Here is a 23,800-nt window from a genome sequence, read left to right as displayed (position 1 = left end):
TATAATCTGTAAAATAACTGCGCTCGTGCCGCGAAATACCAGTTTAAAGCGTCGCGAGACACGACCCTCGACGCATTTAGAGTTTACCTTAACATTTTATAATTCAGAAGACTTTTGAAATTCCCCCAAATTCCTTTTAGATTCAATAACTGTATTGTTCTCACAGTGTTTAGGGTATTTTTATACATAGACTAGTAAAAGTCAGTGTCCGCTCTTCTCTGATGGAGTGGTTGTTTACACACACACACACACACACACACACACACACACACACACTGATGAGGCTCGCGTCCTCTCGAAGGCTCTTCGGCTGTTTCTCTGTGTATCTCTCTCTCTCTGTGTTGAAGCTGTAGATGGGCGGTCTCACTCCGCGCCACGCAGTGTGTCAGTGGACAGCAGCACCAGTTGCGTTTCTCTCTCCGTGGGCAGAATGTCTCATGGAGGAGATTTGGATGCGTCTGTGAACATCCACAGGTAGTTTCACAGTCTGCTTCCCCAGCTCCACTTTTGCATTTTTCTTGCGTAAGCGTATAATCGATTCGGACTCGAGTCTTTTGGTTTTTGTCTATTTTAACTAATGCGTTGAGCCGGATACTTGCATGCACATTCTTTTGCAAAACACTGCAGACTGTGCAATAACCCAGAGGCTAATGATGCTTGTTTGCAAACCTTTGCATTAAGTTTTCGAAAGATTAGAAGAACGCTTGGATTTTATTGCAAGTTTGGATGTGAAGGCGAAAGCGGAATACAATGGCAAGCGATCTGAAGCCTCGGTTGTGTGTGATGAAGAAAGGAGAGAACGGCTATGGGTTTCATCTGCACGGAGAGAAAGGAAAAACGGGACAGTACATACGGAAAGTGGAGCGCGCGTCCCCGGCGGAGGCGTCGGGACTGCGCGCGGGTGACCGTGTGGTGGAGGTGAACGGCGAGAACGTGGAGAGAGAGACACACCATCAGGTACATCACACCTGTGCTGATCTCACACGAGCTCACCTTACACTGGCTGTGAGGCGCGTTTCTATGCGATTTTATAGTAGCCTATACACTCTTAAAAATAAAGGTTCTTCGTTGGCACCAATGGTTCCTTTACCATCCATGGAACCTTTTCGTTCCACAAAAGGTTCTTACAGTGGAAAAAGGGTCTTTGGATTATCACACAAAAAAAATGATTCTTTAAAGAACTGTTCACTGAAAGGTTCTTTGGGGAACCGAAACGGGTTCTTCTATGGCATCAGTGTGAAAACCCCTTTTGGAACCTATATTTTTTAGAGTGTAAGCTAGTACTAATACCAGTGTGTAAAAATGCTCTGAGGTAATTAAACATTTCATGTATTTTGGCCCTGTTTCACAGACTAAAACGAGATTAGGCCATAGTTCAATTGGGACACTTAAGTCCTTTTTATAAACTTGCCTTAGAAAAAACATTATTGGTGTCCATCTTAAGACAAAGCAAAAGCATCAATCTGTGCACTTTTTTTTTTCTTCAGTTGAAATAGCTCAGACTTACATTTTAGTCTGGGACTAGGTTTAACCCTTGTCTGTGGAACCGGGGGATAGTTAGCTATATACTATAACGTTCAAAAGTTTGGGGTCAGTTTAAAGAGTTCTAAAAAAAGTAGCTAATAGTTTTATTTAACAAGGATGCATTCAATTGACCAAAAGTGACAGTAAAACATAATGTTACAAAAGATGTTTTGAACTTTCTAACTTTCTGTGCAGTACAATTGTCTTTAGCATTGATTAAATATATATATATATATATATATATATATATATATATATTAGCATATTATAACAGCATATTAGACTGATTTCTGAAGGGTAATGTGACAACTACAATTACACAGAGTAATGATGTTGAAATTTCAGCTTTGCATCGCAAACATTTTGATCTAGCGTATGTGTAATGCTTGAAATCAATAAAAAAATATAAATTGTGACTATGTACAAATATCCATATAAAACAAAGATTTCATGCATAAGTCAGTATTGAAGGGGAAAGAAACAGCCTCAATAAAAACCCCTCAGCAGTGTTTAAAAGCATCCCAGGATGCACCTTGAGCAGAGTTGAGATCTAGACAGAGAAGTTCATATATAAGTATGTGTTTTGCGATTTGTGTTACTTCATAGTTTAAACGACTAAATGTATAAAACATATTCGAACAGTCTTTGAAATATTAGTTTGTTTGGCTTTGGACGCAACTTTACATGGAATATAAGAGTATTGCATATAATAACCTGTGAAAGCCTTTTAACAACACAATTAAATAAAAAAAGTGAAATGGTAATTGCGATATTTTATTATAAGAAAAAAATCCGCATTCAGAATTTTCTTGCAATTTCAAGTTTACATCTGAGATTTTTCTCAGAATTCTAAGTTTACGTCTCGCAATTCAAACTTTTCTTTTTTTTACATCTCTGTTCCTTTTTCTCGTTTCAAACAGAAAAAAGGTAATTGTAATTTTTTATCTTGCAATCTTTTTATCGCAATTGCAAATGTATCTTAAAATTCAGACAAAAGATGTCAAAATTAGCTTGCTGATTTTTTTATTCCATAGCGGAAACAAGCTTCCAAAGAAACTTATGGTGAAACTCTGACTTAAGTGGAAAACGTTCTTGTGAATACACAATAAAATCCCTTGTAAATCTTTAGTGGCACTGACACTAATAGAGTGCTGAAGCTGTGACAGCAGCTGGAGGCTTTACATCATCACAGCAGGAGATCTTCTGGCCAGATCTGTCTGTGCGCTCAGACATACTGTACTAACATGATGCATATGTTGAAGTCCTGTTATTTTGGCATGTATGCAGTTCCAGTTTTGACTGGATGATCAAATAACACTGTGTCAATGTAACTGTAGTGAAAAGCACATCTCTCAGAGCTCATCCTATAGTTTTGCTTTCTCTTGTGCTCAGGTGGTGCAGCGGATCAAAGCCGTGGAGCATGAGACCAGACTGCTGGTGGTTGACCGAGAGACTGACGAGTACTTCCGCAGCCTGCGTCTCACCTGCACGGAGGAAATGGCCATCCGGGTGAGCCCTGCAGTCACGACCCCTTCACCTTCACCGTCCACCAGTAAACAGGGCAATGGCTCGGTTTCCAAACGACCTGAGATCTCCAAACCCATCAGGAAACCTCTCTCACGAGCTCCTAAAAAGGTTAGTTCCATTCATTATCTGCTACGAGCTTTTGTTGTTCACTAAAGAATCTTTGACATCAGTAAAAGGTCCTTCAGATGATTCAAATGTTCTTCACTCTTAGTTCTTTCAAAGTGAAAGTACACTCAAAAATGAAAATTTGCTGGTAATTTACCCTCGGGCCATCCATTTTGTCTTGAGTAGAACATTACAGAAGATTTTTTAGCTGATACAGGTGCTTGGTGATTTACAAAATGCAAGTCAGCAGGTGCATGCTTTTGAGAGTAAAAAAGCACAAAAAGCATTCTCTTATGAAGGGAAACAATTGGTCTGTGCAAGAAACTGAATATTATTACCAGAGCCTCAGGCAAACGGTCCAGATTGATGTCCATGATGTTTTGTTTTAGCGAACTGGGGCTCTAGTCTCTCAATCAAAACTCACTTTCATATGCCTGCCAGTCACTCTGACTCGAAATGAGCTAAAATGGCGCCATATAATCTTATAATGTTGGTTTTTGCCAAATCATTCAGTGCTCCAGTTCCTCCTGAAGTGGACTGATGAACTACTGATATGCACATGTGTGAACCGGCACTTAAATCAAGGGGCAAAATAAAAATGTTTTATGGTTTCCCACTGTTTATGTGAAAAGATGAGCTGATGAAGACTAGTTAATTGACTTGATATGCTTCAGACAAGTAAAACATACTTTTCACATCCTTATTGGGAGCTGTAATAATTGCATATACGTACGTTGCATCGAGTCATTATGTAATTAAACTGGTCAATCAGTTATTTACACCAGAATTGAACTGTCCGAAAGACTTTGGATTACAGGTAATAATGTTGTAAATAATGTTCAGTTTTCTTGCACAAACTAATTATTTCGCTTCATAAGACCTCTGTATATCGCCAGTAACCAAGGGCATTCATTTTAAGTTCCTTGATATGTTTTTTTTTCTTCTTAAAAACGTGTAGCTGCTGACTTGGCTTTTATGAAACACCAAGGACAATGGTGGTTTCTGCTAAAAATCTTCTTTGATGCTCTACTGAAGGAAAAAAGGCACCTACTTCTTGGATGGCCTGAGGTTGATTAAATTAAAAGTAAATAAACATTTTGGGGTCAGCTATCACTTTAAGAACTGTTCACTTTGGCAAATTTAAAATGGTTCTCCTATGACATCATGTTTGGAACCTTTGTTTGTAGAATCTTTTAATTGACCTATCGGTAAGCCCCACCCACTTAGTTGTTTTTGTGAAACTTGCACAAACAAACAAAGTTACTAACTGTCTTACAATGACATATAAGAGATTTTAAGAAATATTGTGGGTATTAATTTGGAAGTGAGGGTTTACAGATCACAAGGCAAGCGGGAGTAGTCTAATGTTACAGTCGTCACGATCGCAGATAACAACATCCCAGATCAACACTGTTCATGTACTACAGGGTACGATTAAATTAATGTACATGTAGCCAGTTTAATATGAAGAGAGTGAAATGTAGACCTTTATTTATGTGTTTTTGCCCTACACTGTACAAGACACGAGAACACTTCACTGTCTAGGTTTGTACGTTAGCATGGACTCGCTAGCTTTAACATTAGCTGGTTTTAACCAGAGATACCTTGCTAAACACATGATGATATTAATGTTCTGCCTTAGCAGATAAAAATTTTAACTTAATGAGAGTATTACAACCAGAAAATTAAGGTTTTTGTTTTAATTAGGATTGGGGGTGAATGCTTTGGGACAGTTAAATTAAATTCTATTAGCCATCCTCTCAGGATACTTGGTATCAGTGTTACAAGTACCCCAGGCACATCGTTTTTCCATTTTTGAAAATAAAAACCCATAAAATTGATGCCAGTTTCAGATCTTCTAATGTTTCTCCATGGCGCTGATGTCAGAGTTCCGCTCCCCAACTGCCATTGGCTAGTCTGTGTTCAAGGGGAGGGGCTTACCATTAGGTCAGTTAACCCCTGTGTTGGACCTTCCCCCTCAACTAATACATAAACGAATGTCTCTGCATCATGAAATACATTGAACATCTGGATGTTGTAGAACAGCTGGCTTGAGTAAAGTCATCAGAGTTATATCTAGTTCTCACATCTCTTTATGTAAGAGTTATCAGTATGTGTGGTCATCAATAATTATGGAATAATGGGTTAACTTGAGTTTAAAACAACAATGAGTTAAGTGAGTAACTCAGATATTATCTTGTTGGCTCAGTACATTAGCGTGGCTTACTCATTCAAGAAAATTAATCTCTGGATTTTGGTATTTTGAAAGGATAAAAGATCCTGGCCAGAAATTGCTTCAACTTTTATTCCATTATTTTTATTCCTGAAAAATCAGCACCATATATTAATTTCAATTAAAGTTTATTTTGTATAGCGCTTTTTATAATACATATAATTTCAGCTCATACACTATGTAAATACATACTAATTTTACTTGAAGTGAATACGTTTTTTGCTATACATTAATAACACATTTACATTCTCAGATTTTAGCACATTGCTACAGTATGTGGTTGCTAGGAATAGTTGTTAGGATGTTCTGTTATGGATTGTTCTGGATGGTTGCTAAGTGCTTGTTTATTTGCTCGAGTCAAAAGTCGCCACACTTAGTCTCAGAGTTTTTGACCCATTGTACTGATTCCCGGCAAAATGGCTTAGTCTGATGACATATAGAAGAGCTTGCACATCTCTCTTCAACAAGACGCGTGGTTTGAGGAATCATTTCTGTCTGTTACACAAACATTTCTGGACAGGTTAATTGCTGAAGTGTATAATACGAAGGGTCAGGGGTGTGTTTAGCCATTAAAAGTGTGATTTTTAACATCTGTGTGCAAGTGCAGATCATATTTGGAGATATTACATGGCAAAAATGGCCATCATTAGTCTTATAATGCAATATTTGTATAAGATCTTAAATATTATATTTGTCTTTTTTGAGCCTAATGTATACATCCAACATCTGCTCTCACTTAAAGCCCACTTTCCAAATGGGTTCGTATAATTCACTGCTGTTTCAACAAGATGGAGTGGAGTGGGAAAGATGTGAGTGTGTGAGTGGTGGGTGGGTGTTTTACAGCCACATGTGTGTGATAATGTTTTAGATCACATTAAAACTATTAACACCGCAGCAGCCCACTTGGTTAAAACAGAGAGACTGTTTCTGATATCCATCAGAAGATGAACACGCGACAACATCTGCAAATCTGAGCCTTGCTGGTGAAGCACTTGACTTAACTCAAAGATTTAGTTTCCTTTTTGGCAATCCAACCCAAAATGTGAAGAGAAATTTTGGATGTTGAAAGTAGGATGTAGTAAAATTGTCTATTTCCCCCCCGAAAACAATACTTTTTCTTTTGATTTTGGACTGGTTTATGACCTGAAGATGGTAAATCACTCATTTATGTAGCCTTGGACATAAAAATTTCAAATCAATGTTTTGGATTCTGTGTTATTCTAAGAAGAGCAGAACTGAAGAATAAAAGTTCCATATGGAATTTTAACGTTCTCATCAAGCTATACAGTCTGTTTTGGTTCTAATTCCAACATTTGTTTTCATAATATACATTCGGATAAACTCAAAGTTTGACTATTTGTAGATGGATATTTTCCAGTTTTAAAAAGAACCTCCTTATTCAAAGGAAATGGAAATGTTCTTCTCCAAAATGGCCCGTCATAAAACCTTTTGGATTTGGTGATTGGAAAAGCCATATTCTGGTGTCCCAAAACCACTCTAATTGCGTTTAGCCATGTGTGTGTGGGACGTCTTCCTGAAGAGTGGCCTCATATTGGCTGATATCACTGCTCATACAGACCAATCATTGGACTTGATGATTCTCCTCAGTGTTTAAGAGCTCGATCCATTGACTTTCTCCAGACGTCGGTAGACTGTAGGAAAGTGATGACTCATGAAACCATACTCCCATCTGAACATTGCTCAGGGTTCCAGGTTTGGTGCCACTAACACAAATGATCCATCTTTGTGTGTTGATCTTGGATACAAGCGGTTTTTGAAAAGTCGCTCTGTTTGTCTTGTGAAACTCATAGACTCAGAGTCATAGGTGATTCGGATCTGGGCTCATTTTTGAGTAATTGTCTCCATTTATCATATACTATTTTATATTTTTATATACCTCAACACCTTTGCATGTTTCTGGTTTCCACTTTTACGTGTGACAACTAACCCCAGTGTCACATGACCTCATGCAGCCACTTCAGGACAGTTAGTATTTTTGAAAGGAGCACACTGGGAAGAGCAAAGACATTATGAAACCTTTCAGGCAAGAAGCCGAGGCTGTCTTTGGAAACAGAGTCGTCGTGTGTGTGTGTTTGAGGTGATATGGGAGTCCTGAGCCATAAAGGAAGGGGTCCTAGGAAGGGGTAGAAACCTTAAACTCGCAGCATTTGGAGAGGGTTTGTGTGAATCACACTGACTGCTGGTCCACAAATGAGAAGAAACTGACAGAAGTATGTGCAGTCTTTGTAATCAGAATCCAAACATAATGAGCATGGAATGTTTCACAGATATAATTAATAAAAAAGTAATTAACACAGTAATTAAAACAAATACAACATAATATTATCACATTCCGCACATGGATATCATTCAGATGAACAATACACTAAGTATGCACTTCAGAAATCTGGGAATTAAATATATAAGTAAGTAAGAGCTTGCTTATTTTGACTTGGCCTTTTAATATTTTCTTCATACTCAGCAAACTGTCAGATTCAGCGATCCAAGAAGACATTTGGACTCCTTACATATTTCTTTTCCCTTTCAGTTTTTCCTTCAGGGAGCTCTAGGAAAAGTTAGATGCAGAAGAAAGCATTGTGAATACCGATCCAGCCACTAATCCAGCAGATCCACTGTATGGATCTTTCATGGTCCTTTTTAAATATTTGACAATTTTAGGGCTGTTATTTGTGCCTGTTTTTCGAGAGTAGCTGTTCCTCGTACAGGAGGATCATCTGATGCAGTTCTCAAGATGTCCGGGCATTTCACAATCTACCGAATGTTCCTAAAACAGCACACTGAACGAGCAGCGAGATACTCAGAAACAGCCCCGTTCCCATTCTTAGCTAACTGGTGCTGGGATTGTCTGGCTTTGATTTGTTACCCCTGAACTCTGTTCAAGTGTTTAAATCACCATCACATGCTAGACAGCAGCCTGAACATGTTACACAACGCTTCGTCACAATGACTTTACTACATTTCCACGTTTTCTGAAGAAAACACGAGACTGTAAAAACGCATTCATTTTCTTCCGTTCGATGCTACATTTTTCACATTAATTCAACTTATTTTTCTGGAATTGTGGTGGGAAAACTACATTACCCATGATGCTGTACGAAAAATTCCACCAATCAGAGTCACCGAGAACAAATTGCGCCAAATTATATTTTTTTATATATTTTTAGCCCCGCCCACTTCCATGAAGCACTGGAAGTGACGTAATCAAGTAAATCAATTTAAAATACACTGTTTGCGTAGATCCAACCAGCAACCTTTTAATTACGGTAATAGTTTTTTTTTAGTCTTGTACTAAAGTCTTGTACTTTTATGTTTTTGGTTGATTTTCATATGAATTTTTGCACTAAAGGTTTGTAATGTTTTGATTCACCTCGTAGCTGGTCGGTTTGTTTCATGACTTCTCAAGCGTTAATGAAGACTTTTTTTAAATCCCTAATTTAATCAAAACTAAACGGGAATACTTTTGAAACCAGTGCAGCTGATGAAGTGGGCGGGTACTTGTGCACTCTATTTGTTTGTCTGATTAGGTGAGTCTTAAAGAGACAGTTCACCCAAAAATTTTAAAGTCATTATTTAATCACCCTAATGCACTTTCAAACCATATCTGTGCAACAGAAAATATGCTATTTATAAAAAAATATGCTGTGTTTTTTTGTCCATGTAATGAAAGTGAAAGGGATGCAGTTTTATTTTGGTCCCCCACTGACTGTCACTGTACAGACAAAAACAGCGTTTTCTTTTCTCTTCTGCATTTAAATTAAATCTCACAGGTTTGAAACGACATGAGGGTGAGTAAATGATGACAGTTTCGTTTTGTGTGTTAAATATCCTTTAAACATGGAGAATCTTAAAAAAAATCTCCCCCAGAATCCACTTTGGTACACGCAGCTCGCAAGCCAAGTTGAGGCTGTGGAGCGAGGCCGTTTAAGAAAGTTAAACACTCTCTGCTCGTCCTGAGGTGTTGACAGTCATCTGGGTCAGAGAACGTGAGATCTGGAGCGATGCCGGACTGACCTACTTCCACACGTACTCGTGATGAATGCCGGAGATCGAAACAGATCCCCAAGTCTCCGCTTCTCCAATCTTGTTTTCTCCTGGTGGCATGAAAGAAACCATCTGCTTCAGAATCACACATCTGTCTAAACAAACACGATACGACCGAACGTTTGAGTGCAAGAGATGTGTGAGGAGAAACTCTGGCCTAGATAGTCATGGCGTACAACTTACACACAGGTGAGCACGTCCATGAGCCGAGAGGCCGGTTTGGGCTTTGTGTTGAAACATAAGCATCATGGGAAAGTTAGACCCAGGTTGGTATGACAGTCAGCGTTTGCATGTGTTTGTACGAGACGCGTCTGAATGCTTGAAACATCAGTCAGTGTGCTTGGTTCATTAGTGGACTAATATCCCTGTAGACATGTGCACCAGCCAAACCTGCTCTTAAATGCAATTTTGGCTCCAAATTCCCTTGGAAACTAACTAAAAGTTATGCCCTTTCATTTTCAATGCGCTGGTGTGTGGTTTCACCTTATAAAAATGATTCCTATGTGGTCCTGTATTGTTTTTGTTGCCTCTCTGCTCTGTTTGGCCGAGTGTTTGTGGTTTGACTCATCACACTTTGGCTGCATTATGCCGTTTGGATTCGTCTGTCTCCTATTAATATGTTTGTTGTATTGCCTGAGGTCAATCAGTCTTCTGAAACTAGACCTTTTTAAAGTTCAGCTGCTTACAGTATTGTAATTAGTGTAATTGCATGGAGGTAGTGATACTGTAGTGATACTGAAATCAAAATGAATGCTTTATGCTAGATATTATATATACATGCATACACACGTTACATATTAATAACATTATAATATATAATAATATATAATATAATTTTCATAAAATATTACAATTAATCATGATTAATTAAAAGTATTGATTTTAATAATTATAATATTATAATATAATATATTGATTTTAATGCTAAAATATATAAATGTAATTGTTAATATATTATTATATTTTATTATTGATTAATTATCAATATTATTTAAATTAGAATACAATTATTCTATAATATAGTATAATATAATACAGTATAATTTAATGTAATACATTTTCATAAAATAAAATGTATTATTGCTTAATTACAATTTTGCAATGATTAATAATTATAATTGAATTTAATCATTCCAATATATTATATTATATTATATTATATTATATTATATTATATTATATTATATTATATTATATTATATTATATTATATTATAATGATTAATCGCAAATAAAGCACATACAAAATTAAAGTTTTTGTTTGCATAATATATGTATGTGTTCTGTGTATATTTATTATGTATATATAAATACACCAACACACATTATATATTTTTAAAATGTATTTACATGTCTATAATTATATATTCATATAATCTATATTATGAAAATATATTTTATATATATATATTTTTTTCTGAAATATATAGAAGCATGTATACATTATAAATATACACCGTACACACACAGATATTATGTAAACAAAAACTTTCATTTTGGATTGAAATTTTTGAACTTTATATTGAACGTTTGAACTGAACTTGACTGCATTAATTATATTATTTTATACATTTACAAGCTTTTACAATATTTGCATCATAAATGTGCTTATACTGTCTTAATTTTCTTTCTTTTGTATTTATTTATTTATTTGATGCAATGACAACAAATATTTTTAGGTGTGACATAAAAGGGATATTTCACCCAAAAATGTCCTCTTCTTTTTTTTTGATATGATATGATTGAAAATCACTGGGCTTCAATGTTGTTCAATATTTTTTCTGTCCATAGAAGACAGAAAGTCATCGAGGTTTGCAATGAAATGAAGGCGAGTAAATTATGACAGAATAGTTCATTTTGATGTGAACTGACGCTTTAAGCAGACAAATCTTTTTGGTGCGCCGTAACTCAGCATAGTTTTGGCTTGTAGACTCTCGTGCTGAGGCTTTAAACATTAGTTGTGGTTTATGTGTTGTTTCTGTACCTCAGTCTGAGCCCGCTGTGAGACGAGGGGCAGCTGTGTGGCGTCCAGATGTTGTGAGGGGGGTTCAGGCCGGGCTCGAGGAGCTCCTCTGAGGGGGAGGGAGCACAGATTCCACTAAAGGGTCAGATGTGTGGCACTGTTGGTCTGCAGTGAGGACATTAACCAGACCTGTCTCACAAACTGAACGTGCTGCTCATGTGACTGTTAGTCCAACACATCACTCACTGCCTGCCTTGCAGGCCCCCCAATGGAGAAACATGATTGGAGGGACTTCCGAGATTTGTTTAGGCTTTTTATTCAATGTGCTTTTTATTTATTTTTTTAGTTTTCAGTAGTTGTTGTCATTATTATTATTATTATTATTATTAATAATAATAATAATAATAATAATAATAATAATATAGAGTTTTTGTTGTTTTATTTCATTGGATTTCAGTAGTTGTTTACTCTATATTATTATTATTATTATTAATAACATTGAGTTTTTTTAACTTTAGTAGTTGTTTTCTCTTTGTTTTTGTGATTAATATATTCAAGTTGTCAGTTTATTTAGTTTTTTATTTGAGTTTTAATATTTTATGGCTGTTTAATGTTTAACAGTGTTTCATTTTTTGTGGTCAGTAAGATTGATTGATTTGAAATGAATACTTTTATCTAATGCTAATGTAAATTGTTCAAAAGTGACAGTAAAGATATTTATAATGTTACATTTTTTTTGTGTTACATTTTCTTTTCTTTTTCTTTTTTTTTACTTTCTATTCATCAAAGAATCCTGCAAAAAAATGTATCACAGTTTCCACAAAAATATGAATCAGCATGACTGTTTCCAACATTGATAATAATAATACTAATAAATGTTTATTGAGCAGCAAATCATCATATCAGAGTGATTTCTGAAGATCATGTGACACTGAAGACTGGAGTAATGATGCTGAAAATACAGCTTTAACATCACAGGAAGAAATTATATTTGAAAATATATTTGAATACAGTTATATTCAATTGTTATCATGTTGTTACTGTACTTTTGATCAAATAAATGCAGCCCTGGTGAGCAGAAGAGACCGCTTTTAAAAACTCTTACTGACCCTAAACTTTCTCTGTATATAAAGATGAAATTGGAGAAAGCATATTAACATAAAAAAAGATCTGGCACCGTTAGAAACTGTGACTCTCAACGTCACAACTGACCTCTTCATTCAGTATAGTTTAGCATTTGTGCAGCATTGATTAAAACCTCTGCTGAGGCTGGAAGTGAGGAGATGAGACACATCTAGTGATCACACACAGAGGATGTGATGTAACTGTGGAGGTCACGCTGCGTGGGTTGAGCGGCAGACTTCATGCAGCACATGGTCCTCCTGACAAACACAGCAAACCGAGCTCTGAGACACGGCCCAATAAAGCCTTCAGGCTTGAGGATAAGCATCAAGTCTCTTATGTTCACAAATTTCACCTATTTGATTCAATATATAGTCAAAATGTTTAATAATTTCATCCTGTGATGTTAAAGCTGTATTTCCAGCATCATTACTCCAGTTTTCAGTGTCACATGATCCTTCAGAAATCATTCTGATATGATTTACTGCTCAACAAATATCTCTTACTATTATCAGTTATGAAAAACAGTTGGCCTGCTTAATATTTTTCTGTAACCTGATACTGTTTTCAGGATTCTTTCATAAACACAAAGCATTAACTGTCACTTTTAATCAATTTAATCCATCCTTGCTGAATAAAAGTATTTTTTCCTCCCTCAAACTAAATTCAGATTGACCGATTCCTTGTGGCTTTGATTGTGAGTAAAGGTCAAAGATTATCGCCCCAGACTGGTTTGGGTACGACATGGTTAAAAAAGTTCCTATTTTGGTTCCTATTAGGTTACAAGAACATGTATAAGGTGTATTACATAACATTATAATCACTTACCGTCACAATGCATCATATTAAAAGTCTTTCATTTAGCATAATCCATATCCCCTCATGTTTGATCACGTGTGTTACCCAAACAATGTGTTAAAACTGCATTTCTGGTGCTGTTACACGCACAAAACATGTATCTGGGGAGGAAGTCATGTCGCAAGAATTCGGTCTAATTGATTCAGCATGCTTGCTAGGAGTCGCACCGCTACGAGGGGGGCCGCGAAACACGACTCCGCCGCATCTAGATGTTTTCAGCTCGGGACATTTGATTGGTTGTGAAGAAGACTAAAGAGAAACCTTTTCGTTTTGGAGTCACTTTTTTGAGGACTAATAGTGTTAACAGATGTCATGTAGTTAGAGTTGACTCGTGCCCAAAATACAAGAGCATTTCACGATCGGTCTGTTTGCGGGAAAATCCATACGATGAGGAAAATAGTTTCCAGTCTCCTCCCTGCTCTTCCTGTGTGACTCCCTCCTGTGTTTCCGGCTGGGGGTGTCGGTTTGCCCCTCTGTCGTCTGCAGGCGGTGCGTGTGTGTGGAGCGTGTCTGTGTGGGACTGATAACATGGGTGTGGGGCTGTGGAGCATCATCAGCACACACAAACACACACATTACAAACATGAGAAACACACCAAACACGTCAAGTAATGCGCATAGTTTAGGGATGTGAATCATATGAATTAAATCAATTATAGTTCCTATAAGGCTCCATTTATGATTCTTTTAGGTATTTTTTTGGCCTTTTTCATATATCCTGAACGATATATATTAAAAAAGAGCTTTATTACCAGGTGTGTTTACTAGTGTTGAGGAAAGTTACTTTTAAAAGTAATGCATTGCAATATTGCACTACTCCCTAAAAACGTCACTAATTACGTTAGTTGCTTTTTTCACGGAAAGTAATGCGTTAAGTACTTGCTTATTTGTTTTTAATATAAAGAAGTTACAAATATAAAAACCCTTATCACAACAAAAGTGAAATGTATACGCCTCAGGCTTGAAGGAAATGTAAAGTCAAGTCTGTTCAGAAGAGGGCGCCGCTCAAACAAATTCATTACGTAACTGATTACGTAAAAAACTAAATCTGATTACGTGACAAGCATTACTTGTAATGCGTTACCACCAAACACTGATGTTCACACGTACAAGGAATGTGTTTTGATGACAGAAGCTTCCACAGAATGACTGACGACACACAGATAATAAAAAGAATAAAAATAGAGCAAGTAAATATTACACAACACTTCACGAAAACAAACCAATGTGCTAGCATTTCATTCACCATTAGAGTCTTAGAGTCATTTATTTGGGACTTGCACCACACTGGTTGTGTTGTGCTGAATGTGTTTGATTCTCTAAACACAAGACTCATTAGATTGCGGATCAGACTGCTTCTGAATTCGTGTCTCCGTGCGAGGGTGTACTTTCTGTTGTGTTTTGTGCTGTGCTCTAGATGTCCCAGCGGTGAAAGGGTTGATGACAGTCACGTGTGAGAAATCCCAGAGGTCCCAGTGTCAATAATTCAGCAGCATCTGTATCATTTTACAAGCCCATGCTTTGAAACACACACGCAGTGGCTTACTGTAACAGGAAGTAGCATGAATGCTTTGTGCCACATCTGCCGCTCTCCCGAGTGTTTTCTCATTCTTATCCCACGCATCCATGTTCAGGCCAGAAACAGAAACCTCAGGACCCGGGGTGACAGGAAGAGGGCGTAAAGCTGGGGAGCGCTGAGGGGCGTGACAATGGAAATATTATAACTCTGATGCTTAAGCAGCAGAATCGTGAAGTCATGTGGAGGTGTTTAGCAGTGGAAGCGTCAGAAACAGAGACTCCTCTGTGTGTCTCTCTCTAACAGTATCTGTCCTGTCAGAGGTCAGCTGTGTTGAGGAGGTGGACGGACCGCTCCTGAATTCACTGGAATTAAGTCTTGGACTGTTTTTAACCCTGTGAAGTCTACTGTATCATATTTGAGCAGGAAATGACTTTCTGGTGTCATCTGATTAATAGTTTATACTTTTCTAACAAGCAAAAGGTGTTTGACTATTATTCTTAAAAAATTTTTGAAACCTTTACTGATTTTTATGAAGTAAACAATATAATAACTTACATCTTTTATAATACTTACTGGACTGAGACAACTTTGGTTTACTTGATTAAATTAAATTTGACATTAAATCATGTGAAAAAAAAAAACATATTTTACTTTTGAGGGACATTTATTTGTTCATCTCTTAGCCAATGTGAGATTATGTCATCTTTTAACCTGCGAAAAAAGATTATGACATGTCCGTTATTGTGGTTTCTTTCTGTGGTGCGGTGATGAGTATTTTTTGCTCATGTTTGAGAGTTTCTCCTGTGGCAGGCTGATAATGCTTCCCGCGCTGCTGTTACTCACACATCCAGCATCTTTCTGTTCTTCTGCTGGCCTTGCTTTCAGTGTTTCACATTGTCAAACCTCCTCCTTTGTGGCACTGTAGTGTATTTTTCCACTCCCGGTCTTGGATGAACGGCAGATTTCCTGGCTTGGTTCTTGTTATTGGTTGGTCATGGCATTTGTAACCTTCCATTACACATTTTTATGAGGAAAACTCATGTATTCAGATCACAGTGGTGGAATTCGTTGTGAAAGCCTGTGTTAGTGAGCACTTCTCATTTGCCGATATAATCCATCCACTGATTAGACCGCATGATTATTGCTCAAGTGTGTCTTAGTCTGGCCACAATAAAAGGCCACTCTAAATCTGCAGTTTTACAGTACTGGGGGGTCTGGAGGTGGGGAATCTTTGGTCCGAAAACCACACAGGATCTGGTGTGACCACCATTTGCCTCATGCAGTGCAACACATTTCCTTCACATAGAGTTGATCAGGTTGTTAACTGTGGCCTGTGGGATGTTGGTCCACTCCTCTTCAATGGCTCTGTGAAGTTGCTGGATATTGGCAGGAACGGGAACACGCTGTCGTATACCAAACATGCTCAATGGATGACATGTCCGGGAATTGTGTACAGATCCTTGCAATGTCCTGTGCATTATCATGCTGCAACATGAGGTGATGGCCATGGATGAATGGCACAACAATGAGCCTCAGGATCTCGTAACGTTATCTCTGTGCATTCAAAATGCCATCAATAAAATGCACCTGTGTTCATTGTCCATAACATACGCCTGTCCATACCATAACCTCACCGCCACCATGGGCCACTCGATCTGCGACGTTGACATCATCAAACCTTTCACCCACACGACTCCATACACACTGTTCGCCATCTGCTCTGTACAGTGAAAACCAGGATTCATCCGTGAAGAGAACACCTCTCCAAAATGCCAGACATGATCGGATGTGAGCATTTGCCCTCTCAAGTTGGTTACGATGACGAACTGCAGTCAGGTCGAGACCCCGATGAGGACAGCGAGCATGAAGATGAGCTTCTCTGAGAAGGTTTCTGACAGTTTGTGCAGAAATTCTTTGGTTATGCAAACCAATTGTTGCAGCAGCTGCCCGGGAGGCTGTTCTCAGACGATCCTGGGCTGATGTGGTTACACGTGGTCTGTGGATGTGAGGCCGGTTGGATGTACTGCCAAATTCCCAGAAACACATTGATGGCTTATGGTACAGAAATGAACATTCAATTCAACAGGTCTGGTGGACAGTCCTGCAGTCAGCATGCCAACTGCACGCTCCCTCAAAACTTGCAACAAATGTGGCATCGTGCTGTGTGATAAAACTGCAGATTATCTCAGAAGATAACAGATTTAGACAGATTTGTGAAAAATATTTGAGAGAAATAGGCCTTTTGTGTACATAGAAAAAGTCTTAGACCTTTGAGCTCAGCTCATGAAAAATGGTGTTACGTTTATAATTTTGTTCAATGTACATTTACATTTATTCACAGAAGATGATCCTTATTCAAAATGAACACTACAAGCATGTGCAATAAATAAGATGTACCCAAAATTGTTTTCTTTTAATTATTTTAAAAGTGTGTGTGTGTGTGTGTGTTCACTGCTCTGTGTGTGTGCATTTCGGATGGGTTAAATGCAGAGCACAAATTCTGAGTATGGGTCACCTCCATACTTGGCTGAATGTCACTTCACTTTCACTTTCAAATGCATTAACTTTGAAGAATTCTAGCTGCAATGAACCCTTTTAATCAGCCAGTCAAATAATGGTCAACCGCTCTCTTTTTGCCTGAAATTATGGATTAGCTAGATATTGGCTTAAACTGAAATACTGAAAAAAAAAAAAAAATACTGTCTTTATTTCCTCTATCACAGGAGGTCCAGCCCTCATCTGAATCCTCGACCCTGGAGCCGCCTGAGCTTCTGCCGAGGCTGTGTCACCTGGTGCGGTCTGAGGGGGGTTACGGCTTTAATCTCCACAGCGAGAGGTCCAGACCGGGTCAGTACATTCGAGCTCTGGACCCCGGCTCGCCCGCTGACCGCGCAGGACTCAAACCTCAGGACAGACTCATTGAGGTGAGATCTGGTTCTGATGAAGCCTTCTTTAGTCCAGTTTTCCCCTGAGGGAAGCCACACACATGTGCATCAGTATACACTGTGATGATATACACCCACACTTTCTAAATTCACTTGTGCATTCACACTCAGCCCATCCATCACATTCAGATGCACGTGGGCGGCTGATGATACGATGACTCGCGCAAAATATTTCTGTGCTTGAAAGACTTGAGTCGAGCAAAATAACATACTGTTGAAATGTTCATTTGTGATCAGCAGAGCCGAGTACATCCTGCATTATCACAGAAGTAAATAACACGCTCTCATAACCTCTGGTAACCCATGAACCTGTGTGGTTTGTTTTGAATCTTACGAAACTGATATAACATGAGTTTCAACAATTCACAAGAAAGAAACAATGCTAAAGATAATGCATCCGTTTTTTTATTATATATATATAATGACAGTATATACATGACATTTGAGCACATTAATATGAAAAAATCTAGAAAACTAAAAAGATTTTTATATCAAAATATATATATATATATATATATATATATATATATATATATATATATATATATATATATATATATATATATATATACACACACATTTAAATAAACAATGAAAAATCAGCATTATTCATCAATGTGTGTGTATGTGTGTGTGTGTGTGTGTATATATATATATATATATATATATATATATATATATATATATTTTTTTTTTTTTTTTTTTTTTTTTTTTTTTTTATTTAACTTTTACAAAATGAAGTTCTGTTAATCAGCATTTTAATTGAACTTTTTTAATTCAATTTGTCTGTATTATGCAAGATTTTATTAAAATAAGCATACATTTATTTAAAAAAAGTATTGTTCAACCTTTTGATTAAAATACTTAACAATCATCATTGAGAATATTGGGAATTATGGAAAAGTAAAGTAAGACTTCCTTAATTTTCATGCAGATATTGTCACAATGCAAATCTCTTAATGTTTCTTTTAAAAAGCCTTTATTTTATATCATTTCTTATTTCTTTCATTTGATTTTGAGGATGAAATGATCTTGAGCAGTTTTGTGAAACGTTCTCCCCCCCTGCTGTCCTCCGTCAGTATAAGAGTGAGAGTCTTCAGAGACGCACCTCGGGACACTGACACCTGACACCCACCTGGCTGCTGTTAATATTTGATGCTGTCAGCGGAGCACAGCACACGCTCCATCTGTCCTCGGGACAAACACTCAGATTAAATCACCTTCAGCAGAAGGGGAGCGCAGGCGGGCGGCTCCTCTGCCCTTGTTTTTGTTTTGATTGATTTGGATGTCATTTCGGTAAAAAAGTCTTCCTCGCCGTCTCTCCTCTGTTCAGCTTGTTAGGAACCTAATTCTACCCCAAAACATGTTGCTAAGCAACCAATAGCAGGGCACTATAAGACAACACTGACTGAACAGGTTCATCAGGGATAAATAAAGCTTTTACATACGATTGAAGTCACTGGAGCAGAAGTGAGGATCCCCAGAATAATCCACTGATTCAGTGTTTAATGTAAAATTAAAATTGGGGATAAAAATCTACCTCAGCTTCTGCTCTAAACTACAAAAAGATCATTTTACGTTACTGAAGGTTACAATTAACAACAGAGCCCAAACTTCACTGAAATGACTATTTATATTTAAACATAATAATCAACCGAGCACATGGTATTACTGTTGTAACATGTCCAGTATATCCATATAGTCAAATCCGCTCAATAAAATGTTTTGTTGTTGTTGAAAAACTCTTCTACTTTTATTATCTTTGCTATATTCTAACTCTGCGCAGGTAAACGGCGTGAACATTGAAAGCATGAGACACGCTGAAGTCGTGGCCTTCATCAAGAACGGCGGGAGTGAGACGCGTTTACTAGTGGTGGATCCGGACACAGATGAGCATTTCAAGAAGATGGCCATCACTCCCACCAGCATCCATGTCAAAGGTAGAGTCAAAACTCACAGCCCACCAGACAATACAAGCAGAATATACTGTGTGTGTGTGGATCAAGTCCAATATCCAATTCTGATGACCATTTTATCTAGTCAGACTCCGAACACATCTTCTTTTGAATAATCACCAACAACGAAAGATGATTTTGAGCCCAGATGAGTTCGGTTCGCTATATTGCACAATCCGTTTGTTTGTGCAGCCTTGGTTTCCTCTTCCTGGGATTTGAGGGGGAGTTTAACATTTTTTATTCTGTGCTAATGCTGCTTTTGAGGCTCGAGATGTCCTCTCAAGGCTCTGTATAGAGGTGTGAAACACTTCTGGTACAGTAAATCCATGTTCTCTGAGTCTCGTCCGCTTCTGTTCTCCTGACATGTGGCTCCGATTAGAGTTAAACCGAGGTAAACACCTTAAACAGGCTATTGACATCTCCTAGATAATCGGGACTTGGCAGGGTCCTGATTTGGCCCACGGGAAGGTCACTCCAGCCCAGGCCACTGGCTGTTTTCTTTGTATCGTTTTCATGCATTTCTTTCTGGATGAGTAAATCCTCTGCGTCAGGTCTGTGAACATCAGCTGACCCAGTTTAGGTCGATCAGGCTGCTTTTATCCCATGGCTCAGCTTTCTTTCTCACAGTTTCCAGCTGTATCAAGGCTCATCTCAAAGAGTTTAGCATCCCAGCACATATCACTATGAAGATACAGGGTCATCATGTACATCATATTGATCACCCTACAATGCATTATGGCGGTTTTTCTATTCAAATCCAGCCACAATGTTCTCTGATCTTGATCTGAGCACGTGTTCTTCTCATTAAAACAGATTTTGACGAGTCTGTAACGAACGGCTCCAACAGCCCTCATGTGAACGGGTCGTCGTCCCGATCCACATACTCAGACGGCAGCAGTCAGGACACCAACACACAGGTGAACGAAAGAACACGAACGCATCTGCAATAATAGATTTCTATTTGAGTTTATTTCACATTCATGCATCAAGTCAAAAAAATGTATTTCAATTAGTTAAGACATATTTTAAGGATCAGGTAATTAGATTTAGACAAGATTCAATGGCAAATACTCAATATTTGATGCATACTGTAATATGGCTGTCTGAAACGGTGTGTTATGTGTGTATTTATATTTTGCAGTTCTCAAGGGAGAGTAGCAGCCATCTCCTCGACCCGTTTGAAGAAACCGGTCTGTGTCTGAGTCCCACGGCGGCGGAGGCTAAAGAGAAAGCCCACGCCAAGCGCTCCAGAAAGAGAGCGCCCCAGATGGACTGGAACAAGAAGCATGAGATCTTCAGCAATTTCTGAGTCTTCTTTCCAGAGACGCCCCCTACGTGTGTTGCATTCAGAGCCCCGGACACGTGACTGCTTTTGATGAAAAAGAGGCACCTATTTTGTAGAAAATGGAAACTTGAAAGCATAAAAAGTTGAAAAACTCACCGGGAGGGGATGAGATGATTTACACGTTAGGATTTCTATCTTACGAATGGCTAACAAAGTCACAAATCGATGATCTTGCTGCTCGTCTACAGTGATTTCTGCGTCATTTTGTGTTCATGCTGTTCATTCGATACAGCTCGTTGACAATAACTTACAAAATAGAATACAAAAGCCAAATGAGACTATAACACAGAAAAGGATAAAGACTGTGCTTCTGCAGGACTCGACTGGACACTACATAATGTTATTCGATTCAGCACCAAATTAAAGAAGCTCCTTTCATGGCGTACATGTTATATGTGAATCATCGGAAGAATTCGAATTGTTCTTTTGCCAAAAACACAAGCTATCTGATAAGTTTTGGTTGTTTTGAAGGGACGTACCACTGCTGGACATCGTGTTTCTAGGAATGACTGAGATTTCAAAAAAGGGGGAGAAACTGGAGCGACCCAGAACTGAGAATCTGCACTTCTTCACCACTAGAGGACGCTGTTCATCCACACTTGGGCTTCATCATGACTAAAGCAGAAGATGTTGAGCCACCAGAGGGAGCATCGCAACACATGCTGCTTTCTACTGCAAGAGAAGCGAAACCTCGGCCTCCAACAAGTGCAGAGCTGCAAGATACACCACAAAGAGTCATCGCTGTATTTACAGTATAGTGTGGACTGGTGCATTCTGGGATACTGACAGACAGGTGACATGCAAGAAGTCACACTCATGCAAAGCCGAATCGGCTCAGGAAGCGAAAGTAATAAACCTCATAAAACAATAAAGAGTCTTATCTATAGAGGAATGACAGTATTGATGCTGTGACTCATCTCTGTCAAAGCTGATTCTGGACACAAGATTCTCACCCTCATTTATTTGCATTTCAGTAACGCAGACAATCATGCACTATATGCATTTACAGCACTCGTATCGTGATATATAACATCAGCATTACTCTTATTCATCTTAATAATTCATGATACGTTCCATGTTTGCAATTTAGTGTCAATGTAGTCAAGTAGTTCCTGTTTTGTCTTTTCTGTTGCTCTCCTATGCCGAGGTCAAGCAGTAAAGAGAAATCATTTCCTGTCCCAAATATTCCTATTAGTATTATATTTTTTTCAATAAAGTGTGACAGTCACATTCCGAATGAGATTGATGTGTTCATTTAAATGCATTCATCAGCAGAAAGTTCCACTGAACAATTTATTTTATTTAAGTGTTTTATTTATATATTATTATTATTGTAAAGCTAGGAAAAAGTTTTATTGAATTTAATGAACCACAAATCTATCAAATTATACTATAGGCTGGTCACTATAATTAAAAGTCACTTGTTATAAATAAAGGTCACTTGTTAATAAAAGATGAAATATATTATAACATGTGTAAGTTAATTAAATATTCAATATAATAAATTTTACATTTCGAACATCACATTTGCTGTCATGACAACACAGTGGTTAATATAATAAATTAAATGCATTAAATATTTACAATATTTTAAACCATTTTTTTTTTAAATGTCACTGATAAAAATAGAATGTTTGTTATCATTTGAAAGCAATTTGCTGGATTTTGGATCTGTTAATTGTTAATATGTGCCTATAATCACAAAATGGTTAAATATCAGTCCAAATCTATCATTTTATCACAAATTTTAAGAACATACTGTCTGCTAACTAACAAAAATGTGTTCGGGACAGTAAATTTAGTCCCTAAACCGGTCAAGCTTATTATAAACGGCAACAGTGGTAATATCACTACATTAAATAGTAATTATAATATATATTTGGTAAGTTTATATATATATTTATATTAAATATAGTATTATATGCATTTTTATGTGAAGTATTGTAGTTGTATTTATTGATATACAGTATATTCCGTGTGTGTGTATGTATATATATATATATATTCCTTTCCTATATTGTAATCTTAACTTGGAGCTCTTACAATATGAAAAAAAAAAAAAAAAACGTGTCATACACGTATGGTATACTTTCCTCCGTCTAGTCCAGATTCTGGATTGAGTGCTGCTTGTCCATGGAAAGGTCCGTGATGCTTTTCCGTTGCTAGGGTGTTCTGAATTTTTGTTGTGTTTCATCGCAGTTGCTAGGGTTTTGTGTTAGGTTGCTAGGTGGTTCCCTACTGGCCTAAATCAAAGAGTCTCCAGATTGTTCTGCTCCTCGTCCATCAGTGCTGTGTGTTTTATCAGCGGTCAGGTGGAAACTGTTAGATCACTCTGAAGAAATAATAAACCCACCTCATCTCAACAAGACGCATGATCTGAGCAATCATTCATGTAGCACAAACACTCAGTTTAATTTCCTAACCACAAGGATGAGCAAGTAATAGTGATGCTCGTATAAACCGCTAATAATATAATTCACAATGATTCACTCAAATCTTGCACTTTGTTGATTAGGTTACAGTCATTTCTCTTCTTTTTTTTTTTCTTTTTCCCTTCTTATGTCTACGTGTTTCGGTCCCTATAAAATCTTTCAACTTTTCTCACCATATGTCATACAAACCCCCGAAAATACTCCTCCATTC

General features: G+C 37.6%; 1 protein-coding gene across 1 annotated transcript; it reads left to right on the top strand.

Annotated features, from left to right (window-relative positions):
* The first annotated feature begins 345 nt into the window (after positions 1 to 345).
* LOC113067651 (Na(+)/H(+) exchange regulatory cofactor NHE-RF2-like) lies at positions 346 to 22,394 on the top strand. The gene is made up of 6 exons (XM_026240032.1): positions 346 to 957; positions 2,917 to 3,159; positions 17,636 to 17,836; positions 19,644 to 19,797; positions 20,626 to 20,729; positions 20,954 to 22,394. Exons 1-6 carry the CDS (start codon positions 751 to 753, stop codon positions 21,119 to 21,121), a joined length of 1,077 nt encoding a protein of 358 aa, XP_026095817.1. The 5' UTR covers positions 346 to 750; the 3' UTR covers positions 21,122 to 22,394.
* The last annotated feature ends 1,406 nt before the right edge of the window (positions 22,395 to 23,800 follow it).

The sequence above is a fragment of the Carassius auratus genome, linkage group LG28B (genome assembly GCF_003368295.1).
Source record: "Carassius auratus strain Wakin linkage group LG28B, ASM336829v1, whole genome shotgun sequence".
Taxonomy (NCBI): Eukaryota; Metazoa; Chordata; class Actinopteri; order Cypriniformes; family Cyprinidae; genus Carassius; species Carassius auratus.
The sequence above is the reverse complement of the archived record's forward strand: the minus strand, read 5'-3'. Positions and strand labels throughout refer to the sequence as shown.

What these genes read in the sequence shown, in the direction of transcription:
- LOC113067651 (XM_026240032.1), top strand. Translation starts at nt 751, where the DNA reads ATGGCAAGCGATCTGAAGCCTCGGTTGTGTGTGATGAAGAAAGGAGAG. An exon ending in CTCAGGACAGACTCATTGAG is followed by an intron (nt 17,837 to 19,643) that starts GTGAGATCTGGT and finishes AACTCTGCGCAG; the next exon opens with GTAAACGGCGTGAACATTGA. An exon ending in GTCAGGACACCAACACACAG is followed by an intron (nt 20,730 to 20,953) that starts GTGAACGAAAGA and finishes TATATTTTGCAG; the next exon opens with TTCTCAAGGGAGAGTAGCAG.